General features: G+C 41.6%; 1 protein-coding gene across 1 annotated transcript in view; it reads right to left on the reverse strand.

The window, feature by feature from the left end:
- AMPH (amphiphysin) overlaps nucleotides 1–14,741 on the reverse strand; it is a 247,462-nt gene that overhangs the window by 13,303 nt on the left and 219,418 nt on the right. The window contains exons 18-19 of the mRNA XM_032874940.1: nucleotides 3,484–3,693; nucleotides 1,298–1,540 (exon numbers count right to left, since the gene is read on the reverse strand). Of these exons, the coding sequence (XP_032730831.1) occupies nucleotides 1,298–1,540; nucleotides 3,484–3,693 (453 nt within the window). The remainder of the gene's footprint in view (nucleotides 1–1,297; nucleotides 1,541–3,483; nucleotides 3,694–14,741) is intronic.

Raw genomic sequence — 14,741 nt, forward strand, 5'->3', positions numbered from 1 at the left:
TCCTATCTTAACCTTTAAACCATACCCATCTGTTTCTTTTCTTTCTTCTTTTTTTAAATTGAAATATATTTGGGGTGCCTGGCTGGCTCAGTTGGAAGGGCATGCAACTCCTGATTTGGGGTTGTGAGTCTGAGCCCCAAGTTGGGTGTAGAGATTTAATCAATCAACCAATTAATTAATAATTTTGTTAATAAATACATAAGTTTCATTTTTATTTATTTATATTTTATAAATAAATTAAAATTTAAAATAGAAATATGTCTGACATACAGTATTGTGCAAATTTAAGGTGTACAGCATGCTAATTTGATACATTTGTATACTGTAAGAGGATGCCATTGTAGCAATACTGAGCACCTCTATTACGGTATGTATTTATCATTTCTTTCTAGTGGCTAGAATAATTAAGGTCTAGTCTCTGATCAAATTTGATGATTATGATACAATATTATTGTCTATATTCACCATGTTGTGCATTAAATCTCTAGGGCTTATCTACCACTCATTGCAAGTGTATACTCTTAAAAAATCCCTGTCCTCTCCCCTACCTTTTTCCCCCCTTTTTGAAAGATTTCCTTAAAATTTAATTATAAAAAATTTTGAGAAACAAAAGCAGAAAAGAGTACCATAATGACCCACATACTCACCCTGCTTGAGTTATGAACCGTTTATTTCTCCCATGTCCCTCCCCTCAGCTCTACCCCCAGAGATCACGTGATTGGCTATTAAAATGTATATTTTTTATATAGAATTATAAAATGTCAGAGCTGGAAATGACTAGCTTATTCCCCAATTCACTTTCCTACTGAGAAACTGGAGCACAGACAGAGAAGTGATGTTCCTCAGGCCACACTGCAGATAAGGAGAAAAGCCGGGGTGCGCCCCGGCCGGCTGGTATATAATCCAGCCCCGGGTGGATGCATACAGGTCTGAGCCCAGGGCTGGAGGGACTCACAGGGCTGGGAGAGGGGCAAGAGAGGGCACTTGGGGGGGTAGAGTGGGTGCAGAGAATTCACCAACTCACTACCAAGGGTCATACCATTTGTCCTGTGGTGAACATTCTTTAACTATGGATTGCTGAAAGAGATGGAAGGTCATTACTGTGTTTTTGCTTGTCCAGCAGCCCAGAAATCCTGCCGTTTTACACTGTGTTGTGGGGAAAGCAGTACAGAGAAGAAATACCTATTGCAAAAAATGCAAATGTAAACATCTGAAAACCAAAGATTCCAGCAAAGGGGCCTCAAAGAAAAGGAAGGATGAATGGCCACCCAATTAAAACAAGACAAAATAACAAGACCTTGTAGAGGAAGCCGGGAGGCACATCTTGAGGCGCCTCACTTGCCGCTGGAGTGGAGAGCAGCGGCTGGGAGTCCTCACTGGCTCTGGGCTCTGCAGCCAGGGCTGGGGGCTCACTGGCAGGGCCGGGAAGAGCCGGGGCACCGGGTGTTTCCATGGACTCTGCACCAGCGGGGACTTCGTGGTCTCCCTCTCCTTCATTGTTGGAGGCGGGCTCTATGACGACTGAAGGGATGACCTTCTCCTGGAGGAAGAAAAGTGTGGCGGTGCTGAGCAGGGGCTGGGAAGAAAGACTTCTGCGTCCTCGGGTGCACTGTGCTCTGCTTCTAGCCCTGACGTACCCTCCTTGGCTCCCACATTCCCCACATCCTCCCTCCCATAACCTGGCCGAAACCTCTGGGCCTCAAGCCTTGCAGGACGTTCTTCCTGACATGGTCAACTTTCTCTCTCTCCTGAGACAGAAACCTTTAATGGGATTAATTTCTGGATCCTTGAGCAGTCAGGCCCTTTGTGAAAAGTGGGGTTTCTGTGGAAATTGGGAAAAAGATCAGAGACTATAGGGAGAGAGGAGGGAGGGGCCCACCCTGAAGGGGAATCCAGGAGGGTCCCACGAATGGCCTCAGTTTTGCCGTGGTCCACTCTTGTCCCACTGAATCCTAACAATGCTTGAAGCTGACATTTGACCTCCTATGACTGCTTTTCTTCCAGAGTCCACGGGACTCCTGACTAGCCTCCAACCAGATTGTTTGTACAGATCTGGCTAATGTTTAAAATCTGCATCTGTTTTGCTTGTTGTCGTTAGAGCTCAAGCTGCAGTTAGAGCTGGAGGGATGACAATTCCCAGCAATCACTCCTCCGAGGACTCTACACTGGGGGGAACAAGTGTCAAGATCTCCTTTCTATTTGGTAATAAAGATGAGCGACGAGAAGAATTTCACTAGCATAATGGAAGTCTGGAGATGTTTATTCCCTCGGATATCAGTGGGCTTAAGCACTTCCATTCTTCAATTTGGGAGAAAATAATACACTATTCCAACAAGTCTAACAATATAATACAAAAACAGTTCTGGCATTCTGATAAGAAAAATCTCAGGAAGAAATGGCACATATTTTTGAGTTACTTCCCAAATACCAATACTACCTGCTGTTTTTCTAGTGGGATGAAAGGGATCATTTTTTGAGTAACCCTGGAGAGATTTGGGGGAAATTTCTTATGGGTAAAATCAGGACAAAGGAGAGTTTCACATTGAGAGTCCAATTTTCATTGTTACTTTCTGCAGTCTAGACCAAGGCTGTGGTTTAGAAGAGCTGCGCTTGCTGTGTGCCCCGCACATCACGGACCATATGGATCTGTGGGCTTTGAACAAACAGTTCTCTGAAGAAGTGAGGCACTGGGCCTAGTCCACCAACTTCATGTATGTATTTAATGACCGGTTGGCCTCTCGAATATACTGACAGGGATGAGCTTTTGCTGAAAGGAGCCTCCCTAATGGTGGATGTGAGGGGCTGTAATAATAACAACAATCCCTAAATACTAATAACGATAGGATGTAACTACTAATATTGGGTTCTCCCCATGTGCCTGGCACTGGGCTAAGCACTGTATGGTTATGTTCTCACATAATCCATACAATATCCCACCATCTGGCCACATTCTCCTCCTGCTCCCTCCATCTCACGCTTACATCATCTGTGCTTTCTTCTTTTTCTCCATCACTCAGGGCCTGTGTGAACCTTGCAATGCTGACACTGAGAGAAAGCCAGGCTCAGACTCTTGCTGACAATCTTATATACAAATACTTAAATAATAATAAAAATATAAATAATATAAATGAAATAAACTTAAGATATATAAAATTATACGTATATACTACATTATATATGTATAATTTTATATATCTTAAGTTTATTTTGTTTATATTATTTATATTTTTATTATATATAGAATGTAATAAAAATAAAAATATAATATATTAAATAAAATAAAAATATGAATTAAAAAATACACATAATATACATAAATACATACCATATAAATATATATATAAATTAAATTTGGTGAAACAGGTTACCACACAATGGCCACAAACCTGTTCTGCCCCCAGAGCTGTTACCAGCACTCTCCATTACACAGCATTCCAACCAGGGCACCTCCTCCCAGAGCCTCCCTTTTCCCAGTTCACTCACCTGAGGGGCTGCTGCTTCTGGTTCTTCTGGTTGAGATCTGTCACTATCTATGGCCTCCATAGTGTCAGCATCAGTCCTGGTCTCCTCTACACCTGCTCCTTCCCCAGCAGGAAGAGCTGCCTTCTCCATCTCTGTTTCCTCCACTGGGACCTCCTCGGCAGCCAACACCACGGCTCCAGCTGTCACACTGGCGTCTGTTCCAGGTATGACCTGCAGCCCGGATACCAGACAGGCTGTGTCTGTATCTGTACGGGGCCTCAAGAAGAGCCAGCCCCAGCCCTTTCACCTCGGGCCCTTCTGGGGAGGCTCATCAGATGTGGACGCTCTGTGGAAGGTACAGAAGCTCAGGATTCTGGCAGGGCAGAGTCTGCCCTCCATCTATCAGAACTGACTGCTCTTTCCCAGGAATGCAGGGCACAGCATAGGGAACCTAGCCAACGCTACTGTAAGAGAGCTGTCTGTTGCCAGATGGTGGCTCCCTTGAGTTGAGAGGAGCACAACACATAGACCTGTGCAATCACTGTGCTGTACACCTGAAACTAAGGGAACATTGTGTGTCCGCTCTACTTCACTTAAAAATAAAATGAAAAAATGAAACAAACAAACAAACAAAAAAACCCTACCCTTCATTCTGGGCCCCCAATGACACGAAATCCCTCTGCTCTCCTTGCAGTTACGTTCAGCAAAAGGAATTTGAGTGGAAGTGGAAGTGACCTATGTCATTTGAGAGACTTGGCTTTTACCAGGTCTTTCTACTTTTGCTGCCTGAAAGCTGATGGTCACAAAGACCTTGAAGACATTGGAGTCACGAAATGTCTTTCCCCAAAACCTGGGTCATGGAAGAAAGCTACGTAAGAAAGGCACCCTCATCATGCAAAATCAGAGTTTAGAAAAATCGCATTTCAGTCTACACTCTAAAATCTTCATGGGGAAGGTCCCCAAAGCTAAATCACATTCATAAAAAGAAATATATTGGGGAATTTTCTCAATTAGACTTCTTGAGAAGGAAGGGCAAGTCATTTTTTGTTAAGAAATGCACATTATAATAACTGATTCAAATTTTGGGTCTTTTTAATAGGAGTGAAATTTAAAAAATGACAATTTTCTAAGGTTGCACACAGTCCAAAGAAGAGCTGTAAGTAGTGTTTAAAACTTGCAATAATTAAAGAAAGTGCGATCAGAAGTGTTAGTTTTAGGCAGACTGGTTGCTGAACACACATCTAAGACTCTAACATCAGTGTGGCAGGCCTGATTTGAGAAGCTCAAATCAGAAAAGGCTGAGGAAAAAGAGTAATCGGTTGAGCTTATATAATATACGCAGGATACGTATTTCAAAAAACTGATCTTGCTATCTGATGTGATTAGCATTAGCCCTTCCTCTTCTCTATGGAATAAATTCTCCCCAGTTGTTCTGTTGGGTTAGGAAGGTTCCAGTATCACGGATACTGACTGTCAGACCAAGAGCAGGGGTGGGCAGTGCCCGCAGAATGGGCATCAGAAGTGGGAGATGGAGAACGTGAGCCACATACCTACTCTCAAAGCAACACGTCTTTAAAACACCTTTCTTCTGACTCAAATTTATAGGTAACAAATTAAAGAAAAATTACCTGCCACAGAATACATTTTTCTACAACATGGTATTTTACTTCAGGGATGAAAAATACTGCTCACAGCTATACTCTTTGTTATATGGCCATATTCTTTGAAATGTACTTGTCTCTCATAGAAATTTGGCTCATGCAAAGTGTACAATGATCCAAAATGTAGTCATGCCCATGATATACCATTTCTTTCTTTTTTTTTTCATCCTGTCTTTAAAGTACTGGGTTCAGAAAAGTCATCAATTATATGAGTTGTAATACATTCATTTAAAGCAAATTTAAATGCTAACAACTACTGAAGTAGGGATTCATATTTTTGTGAATGACTGACAATCCCCCTAATTGAAATTTAAGGTAATTGCATCTGTTTTAAATAAACACGGGTCTTTGTATGGATGTGACTCAGAGAAACCGAGGGTTTTGGAGGGGAGGAGGGTAGGGGGTTGGGCGAGCCTGGTGGTGGGTATTAAGGAGGACATGGATTGGATGGAGCACTGGGTGTGATGCATAAACAATGAATCTTGGAACACTGAGAAAATGAAATAAAGTTAAAAATAATTTAAAAAGAGTAAGAACCAGAAGATAATGAAGAAGATCATCCTCTTCATTCCAAGAAGATGAATAATTGTTCATAGCTTTATTGTTGAAGAAATCAACAGGCTTGCTCCAGGATCCCAAGAATTACTTAGCAAAATTCTTGCACATCAAACTATACATAAAGTGCATACAGTGGACTTTCAGGCTCGAATGTAGAAAGTGGTGCCATCATAATTCCGAGTTATCTATGCTTTCCATCTGCTTGGAAAATTTGCACCTATGGAGTGAACATTTCCCTGGTTTCAACGGCTGAAAACCAGATAGACTATATATCATGCAGATGGTATGGGCAAACAGAACAGTACACACCACCACACACAGACACACACACACACAGCACAGCACATATACACATAGGTAAGAAAGCAACCACTATGTTGTTTAATAGGCTACTCCCCCAAATGATTATGCATAAATCCTTCCATACATAAATGTACCAAGCACATACTATTAGTGATTGGATTTTACTCCCAACTGAATTTATATATGTCCAGAAGAGAATATATTTCCGTTAAGTATTAACGGTGTTGCGAAAAATAATTTAAATCTCTCTATACATATAGAGTATTAATGATGAGTCTGATTTATCTCTGGTACTCTAAATAGCCATCAATTTGATTGTATCTGATTTTACTATTGCAATATGTCATCACCTAAGTAATTCAAACAGCCATCATTGGCTGGATGTGATTGAGGCTGGACACTGTGGCTGCTGTGATGCTGACCACCAGCAGGGGGAGGCCAAGGGCCCTGCCTGTTCACACTGTGATGCTTGCTGAACTCAAAAAGAGCAAATACCCCAGCTTCCACCTGGAAGCAATTTACCTGACCTCTCTCATATACACAAAAAAGGGATAGAAGGATAAGGGCCAATAAAAATCACCAGGATTGAAATTAACAATGCTAGTAAAGGCAAGGAGCTAAGGAAACTGGCACTTTGGCTACAGAGCGGAAAAACCAAGCATTTTGAATGACCTACTTGGAAAAGGGAAGAAATTAACATCCCTCCCTTCTTCTCTGAGTCCATTAGTAATGAAGTCCTATTTCTCTAACCAAGTATAAACTTTGATTTTACAGACCTTAATGTTACACAAACAGAGAAGGCCTGTCTACTATCTATATTCCCTCCTCTCTTTCTGCCTCCAGAATAGCTTTGAAAATCAGAGGTCACCCTCCCTGTAAAGCATAAGCCTGGAATCTTTTGCACATTTTCCACTCTTACCGAAATACTTCTAATGTATATTTACCAACTGCAAACACAGAACAGCATAAAAATGCAATGGAAAATAGGACTCCCATTTGCTTGGATTAGGTGTTATCTCCAGATAAAGACAGGTCAGAAAGGGTTTCAGTGACACTGTTATCACTTTTTTTTTTAAGATTTTATGTATTTATTTGACAGAGATAGAGAGATCACAAGTAGGCAGAGAGGCAGGCAGAGAGAGAGGGGGAAGCAGGCTCCCTGCTGAGCAGAGAGCCCGATGTGAGGCTCAACCCCAGGACCTGATGCTGGAGGCATCAGATCATGACCTAAGCCTAAGGCAGAGGCCCAACCCACTGAGCCACCCAAGTGCCCGTTATTCCTTTTTGTTACCATTTTTATGGAGTCCAATTTATTAGCTCTTCGTAGACTGAGAAATGGAAAACATTTTCTGGACTCCGCTTGCTACCAGAGATGTTACACCTTCTAGGAAAAACCACAATGATTCATGACTGCTATTTGGTTTGTTTTTTTAAATATAATCCAGGGAGATCAGAGGAATGAAACCACTGAAAGTATTTCAAGCCTTTGATGTTTAATGTGGTTCAATTTGTCATGTCCCTCCAAATGTTAAAGGAAACACCAATATCTTATCCTCTGCTCAAACTGTACTGTTCACAAACCACAGGGACAAGCATGTCTTTGGGAAGGTGAACGACTCCCTTTTTATCACACCACACAGATCTTTCCGTTTTCTTCAACTTCTGCCTCAACAATCTTTTTGACAGAAAGGGATGTGGTCATGGTATTCATGTCCCCCCAAACACCTGTTAGCAAAATTTCTGTAAGTGGGACAGAATGGATGCAGTAGAACAATGGCCTGTGTATCCTGCCAAGTAGGGAGACACAACAGGATGACAGAAAAGAGCCACGCCCTCCAGGAGAGGTGCCGTGAGGGGAGGTCAAAGGGGACCCAGATTCCAGAGAAGCCGTAGTGATGGGCTGCATGAGAGTTGGTGACCTTTGGGCTTTATGTAATTTATGGATTCATTTTATTTACTCGGTGTTTGTTTCCTTGGCAATGTGAGCCTGAGCAATGCCTGAGAAGCCGCCCACCAGTAACCGGTCTGGGTGAGGACAACCCTGGTATAATATTCCATATGCATCTACTGGCTAGGTTATTTTAACTGGAAATTGGCAGTCCTCTGATTAAAAAATAATGGAGACCATGGGTTTAAAGATAATAGAAGAAATAACATTTTCACCTATTTTTTCAATCATTTTCTGTGCCTAGTGGCGCTTTATTATCTGTTTATAATACAGTGACCATGTTTCTTAGAAAAATTACATAAATGGACTTTAAAATTTGTACTTTTTTTTAAAAAATATTTTATTTATTTATTTGAAAGAGAGACAGAAAGTATGAGCGAGAAGGTCAGAGAGAGAAGCAGACTCCCTGTGGAGCTGGGAGCCTGATGCAGGACTTGATCCCGGGACTCTAGGATCATGACCTGAGCTGAAAGCAGTCGCTTAACCAACTGAGCCACCCAGGCGCCCTGTACTTTGTTTTTTCTATTTGACAATTTAACATTTTTGTCATTGAACACTAGTTGGTTTCTAGTTTCTAAATGTTGTAATAGTACTCTGATGGGAGATCTTGGTTTGTAACCATATTAACAGCAATTGGTTAGACGTACATTTAAATAAATACTAGACCCTAATACTTTTATTCATTTACGATGTTTCTACTAATGACTATTTCTGAATTTTTGCCCAGCACTTTATTATGGTAAGTCAATACAAAGAAAATAAAAAGAATCAGACAGTGAACTTCCAAATACCTACTACCTGAGACCTTCAACTGACGTGTTACATTTGCTTTATTCTTTCTGTTCATGTTGACTTTGAGTCATCTTTTTTCCGTCTATTGGAATACATCTTCATAAAATGTTTTTTGGAAATTCTCTGGTGTTTCTATAGCCTTTCTACATTTGATAACATCTCTCTGCCGCTTTCACAGATGACCAACTACACGGTCTTGGGGTAAAACTGCAACAGTGTGATTTTTTTGTGTTCAACGTCTACCAGGTGTTCCAACAGCTCTTGAGTGTTTGCCCTGGGACGGGCAAGTCTGGGATCTGCCTGATTGCTCTCTGCTAGCACCCTGCTCCAGTCAAAATGCTTACAGGACTTTCTTATCAACTCTGAATTTAAAATTTTAAAAGAATACATTCAGATGTTAGTCCCTCATAAATTCTGCCTTTTGTAGGTGGTTTTTATGGTCTGCAGGCAGGAATTCCTGCAACTAAAAAAAACACTTCTCCATGACTGATGGGGCAGCTACTCCTTTCTTTAAGGTCCCTTCTTGGCAAACTGATGATCTGTGAATCCTTTCCTCAGTCTTTGGTTCCCCCATCTACCATCTTTCCTTATTATTTTCCTCTTTGTGTTGAAAGAGCTCCTTCAGTTTACCTCCTATCACATCAATTCTCTACACCGTGATGTCCGGTCTTTACCACTTCATCTCCAAGTTTTAATTCTAGTATTACATCTCCTCCCATTAAAGTTGTTTCTTAGGTCATGGAGCTCCCTTTTCATATGCCTCAAAAGCAACTCCCTTTTTATCTCAATGTGGTGACCTTACCACCCCCCTTTCATTTTTTTTGTTTCCTGTGATGAAGGTTATCTTGAAATTTTATCAACAACAACAAAAAAATCTGGTAACTTTTGTTGTTGTTCTCTAAAGAAAATTTGAACACCATCTACAGTGCAGTTCCTTCCTTCGTTTGTGTTGCTCATTCTATAGGCTCTATGCCATTTTAAAAACATGTTTGTTTCATGATTTAAAATGAGGTGAGATCCCTCCAGGCCTGATCAGTAGACACAGGAACAATTCGTTATTTTTCCTCTTCATGTAGGCATTTTAGATGTCCTTTCAGAACAGCAGCTGGGAAGGGATTCATCAAGAATCTACATACAATCAACTGTCTTGAATGCCCCGATGTAGGGGTCAAAGGGGAGCTGCTGTCAGGGAAACAGCAGACACAAGATGACCTGGGTGTTTCGGACCCATGCTCCCACACTCACGGGGGGCTGGATGGATGGAATGGTCACAAACTTATCCATGCCAGGCTCAGTGGCTGTACTGTAAGGATCTGTTTCTGGCCCCGGTTTATGCAAAATCCTCCTGAGCTTGGCTAATATATTTCTAGAATACAGTACTACTGAAACTTTGACTTTCTTTATATATTTGAGGATAAGGAGCTTTAAAATTTAAAAAAAAAAAAAGAACCCTAATAATAGTGAATCTGCTATAATTTTTGTGATTTTTTAATGTTTACAAGTTTCTCATTTAATTTTCCATTACGTGTTCCTGGGATGCATTTCATTTTCAATTAAATATTCCTGGGATAAGTGACACAAGTAATAGTAAAGGAGGTAAGAAATAGACTGCGGAGTGTGAATTTGGTTAAAGGATGTTTTATACTGGAGTCAGAGTGACCATCTTCTGGACAATTGTTCTTGGAAGAGACACTTGGCTGAAAACTCACTGAACTCCAGGTTTACCAACTGACCCCAGGCATGGAGTCATCATTCTGATGCAGGGACAGGCTTCTGCTGGACAATTTCAATGTATGTACATTCTGCAGCCCGGCGTGGCGGTGCGGGGGCGGGGGGGGGGGAGCTAACCTTTCCTGTGACTCTAGGGCTCCCTAGGCGTTATCTCGGGTGTGTCCCATTTACCGCAAATTATGTGCCCAACATCCCTATTGGACATCATTCCCAATTTCTACACAAGTCAGCTAACACTTAGAGATCAAGTAACTCAGGCTGTCAGTAAGCAAAGGCCGATCCAGTCTAACTCTAAATTCCATGTTTTATCAGACCATCCTGTATCCAAGAAGACAACCCTCCTCTCAAATCAGAGTTCCGTATTAATTCTGAGATGTGGAGCAACTCCACGGACCCACAGCTTCCTCCAGACAACCCCAAGCAAAAGCTGCTTGATAAGGAATGTGAGTGGAATTTCATAAACCAGAATACATTCACTTATAGTCTTGGAATGCTACTCTTTAAAATGAGATCTGCAGTTTATAAATAAAATACTCATTTACGTGCACTATTGGGTATGAAGGAAACATGTCATAAAATCCCTCTTAATTAAGATCTAATTACGTAATAGAAAGGTAATGAAAAGTGGTTGGTCGGAGAGAATTTCCCTTAACATTACTATTTTCCTTCAGCTCACAAATTCATTGTTTAGAAAGATATGTATGGATTGGGAAAGTTGGAAGATCAACCTCCTGGCTTTATCCACGGCACCGCAGAGCTGGAAAGTTGGCACTTGGACATTCATAACGGTGTTCACAGGTTAGAGATGGGTAGGATCCCAAAGCTGGAAGGACCACAGGGCTCATCGAACCCATCTTACAGCGAAGGAAACAGGACAGAATGGAGTACCACTACAGAGACAAGTGGGGATCTGAGTTTTAGTTCTAATTCTTGCACTCATCAGCATGAGAGCTGGAGTGACCCCTGAGCCCCTCTGGGAAGCCACAAAAGGAGATAAATAGCACAGAGGAAATCCTGGTCATAGGTCACCCTTGCCTTTTCCCGCCCATCCTTTAATCTGGATCCAACCTGAGCCCTTGACCAATCTAAAGATCCAAGCATTTCTATGGAAATACAGGATTGTTCCCCTGGTGCATTTTAAAGACAAGCCTAAGAGGCAGGGAGCATCATTACAGCCCCGAAGACTGATGTACCGAGCCATGGGCTGGTGTCCAGTACTCCTCATCACGCTGACTCTGCTTAGAACAGCTCAGGTCCTCATTTTCCTTCAGCAGGATGACAGAGGTGAGCCCTTCCATAGAACACTGGGCCTCCAATGGTGCTCCTGTTCAAGGTGGCACCTGGTATTACAAACTTCATTTGATATATCCATGGGTATCCCTTCCTAATAAAGGAAGTTAGTGGTTTTCTTCCCCTTGACCTTCACCTCAATCATCTTATTTTTAATCTACTCCCTGAGTATTGCCTGCGGTACCATCATCAACCTTCAAAAGCCAGGTCCCAGTGCAGCTCCGCTGCAGACAGCACTGTCGCCATGGCAACACCTGTCTGAATCAGCGCCACACTTTTCTGCAAAACTTCAGATCTCCAAGTTAATGAATTTTTGGTGAATCTGGCCTTTCAGGTCATGGCCAAATATCCAATAAGGATACATGGAAGAACATGGAAGGTTTAATTAGAGCTTTGTTTGCAAAGTCCATAAGAGAAGTGGCTAGGAAAGATGGAATCTCTTTCGAAGTAAAGGTGAATGTGGTGTGCTGTGCACTCTCAGAGATGGCACCATGAGCCAGATCTAGTGTCCAAAGCAGCCAGTCACAAAGGATAGCCGCATTAAGGAAAATGTCTTCATGGCACAATGAACAGCTGACCTTGCCCCTGGCCACGGCATCTCTTCACAGATCTGAATGATCTGTGAAGCATTTGTTGCCACTGCTCAGGCTGCATTCCTCAGAATGGACCCAGGCTCGGGTTCCAGCAGGCGAGAAAGGGCAAGAAGCAGTTGCAGAACGGGAACACATGCTGGTCTGGATGTCCAGCTGCACAGTATCCAGGACGAGATAAATCTCAACACTGTCACCCATGGAGTGAGAGGGCTGAGCCGGAAGAAGACGTCTCTAAGGCTCTGTCACACCTAAGTCTGATATACGGGGAGGGACAGGAACTGATGTTTGCAGGGGAAGTGAAAGTGGACAGTATTGTCTAAACGGGGTTGTCTTTTTCACATTTCAATGGGTCTGGTCTTACACAGGCTTTCCAATTGTGCTGATGGCCAGGAAAGGTTTCTGCATGGGCTTGTGAACTGAGCCAACATATACTAAGAAGGGAGAACAGGGGAATTTTTTTTAATTTCAATTAATTACAACCAAATCCCATTAAAAATGTCAAGCCAAAACACAAGACTTCCTATGTGACAAAAAGTTTACACCACGACACACAAAACGTCACTCATTGTATGATTCTAGTCATACGATCTATCCAGGAGCAGATACATCCACAGAGCCAGAAAGCACAACAGCAGTTACCAGAGGCTGAGGGCGCGGATGGAGTAACTGCTTAATGGGCAGAAGTTTTGTGGTGACAACAATGTTCTGGAACCAGATAGAAGTTAACATTTGTACAACATTGTGAATGAACTAAAGCCAAACTCTTCACATTAAAAGGATTAATTTTGTTATGTGAATTTCACCTCAATTAAAAAAAAAAAAAGCACACACCAAGAATAAGACTTAAAAAAACGCTAGGCACCCATCATCTACAAAAAGCTCCTCAACAGTGGAAGAACAACATGAAACCTGATATTCACCTCCAACTATAACACTTAGCACAGACAATAATAGTGCATAACCCTCACGTAGACCTGTTCAAGAAAGGGATTTGTTTTTCCTGAGGAAGGTAAAGGGTACATCCATCCCCAGGGTGTATGTGTATTTAATTTAATTTACAGCATGCTTCAGAGGGAGCACTTTGGGTTTGGACACAATTCTATGATCACAAAGGGCAGATAAGAAATCAAGCTCCTCTGGCCTCCTGCGATCTCGTGTCTTTCTCTGTGTACTGGGAACTCAGACCTGGAGGCAGTGGGAGCCCCAGCTCTCACGTTTCCTCCACACAAGGAGAAAACTCAAATGCTCAGTCCCAAGCACGTGACCATCCCCAAGGAAACCCCAACTCCTTGCAGTCTTTGTCTCTCCCACCACCAGTCTGTGTGAACAAGGATGGCAGGAGCTATGTCTACTGCCTGCACCACGTCTCCCCAGATCAGACATCTAGAAAGGACTCAGATCATACTTGTCAACTGCATGAAGAAAGAAATGAACACATGCCTTCTATTCAAGCAGACAGAAACCTTCCTGGCAACATGCAGTTCATCTATGAACTGGTTTGCATATATATATATACCCAGTGGTTTAGATTGGGTGGTTTAGATTGGTCTTGACAAGTCAACTGATGTCTGGTGACGTTTCAAAAAATAAAATGCAGCAAAACCAAAAGTAGTCCCGAAAATAATAGGCCAGTGTTTCATCTTCCAGGAATCTCCATGAATTCTAAAAACATCTTTATCTTGATCTTTTTCCCATTTATGTTCTAGAAACGTTAACCCTAAAATGAATTGCAGTGTATTTCTTTAAAAACAATAGGCAAAAAAAAAAAAAAAAAAAAAGGTATTGGTTCAGTTCACATAATTAAAGCAAAATACAGAAGCTTACAGAAATTTAGAAAAAAATTAGAATATGACTCTACAAGAAAATGGAATCAATATGGGTAAAAATCTTTATCTGATTCTTTTTTTTTTTTAAGATTTTATTTATTTATTTGACAGACAGAGATCACAAGTAGGCAGAGAAGCAGGCAGAGGAGGAAGCTGGATCCCTGCTGAGCAGAGAGCCCGATGCGGGGCTCAATCCCAGGACCCTGAGATCATGACCTGAGCCGAAGGCAGAGGCTTTAACCCACTGAGCCACCCAGGTGTTCCTCTTTACCTAATTCTTAATCTAATTCTCTGATACTGATATCTGAGACAAATACTAATCATTTATTTTCCTACAGATGACTGCCATTACTTATATAAGATGGAAACATCTGGACAAGAAACAAGTTTTGGCTCTTTAAGATTTATTTTAGGGTTAGTATCATTTCTAAAACATAAATGGGAAAAAGATCAAGATAAAGATGTTTTTAGAATTGATGGAGATTCCTGGAAGATGAAACACTAGCCTATTATTTGGGGACTACTTTTGTTTTCGCTGCATTTTTTTTTTCTCTTTTTTTTTTTTGAAAACGTCACC

Source organism: Lontra canadensis, unplaced genomic scaffold, assembly GCF_010015895.1.
Source record: "Lontra canadensis isolate GAN:19392208 unplaced genomic scaffold, GSC_riverotter_1.0 scaffold54, whole genome shotgun sequence".
Taxonomy (NCBI): domain Eukaryota; kingdom Metazoa; phylum Chordata; class Mammalia; order Carnivora; family Mustelidae; genus Lontra; species Lontra canadensis.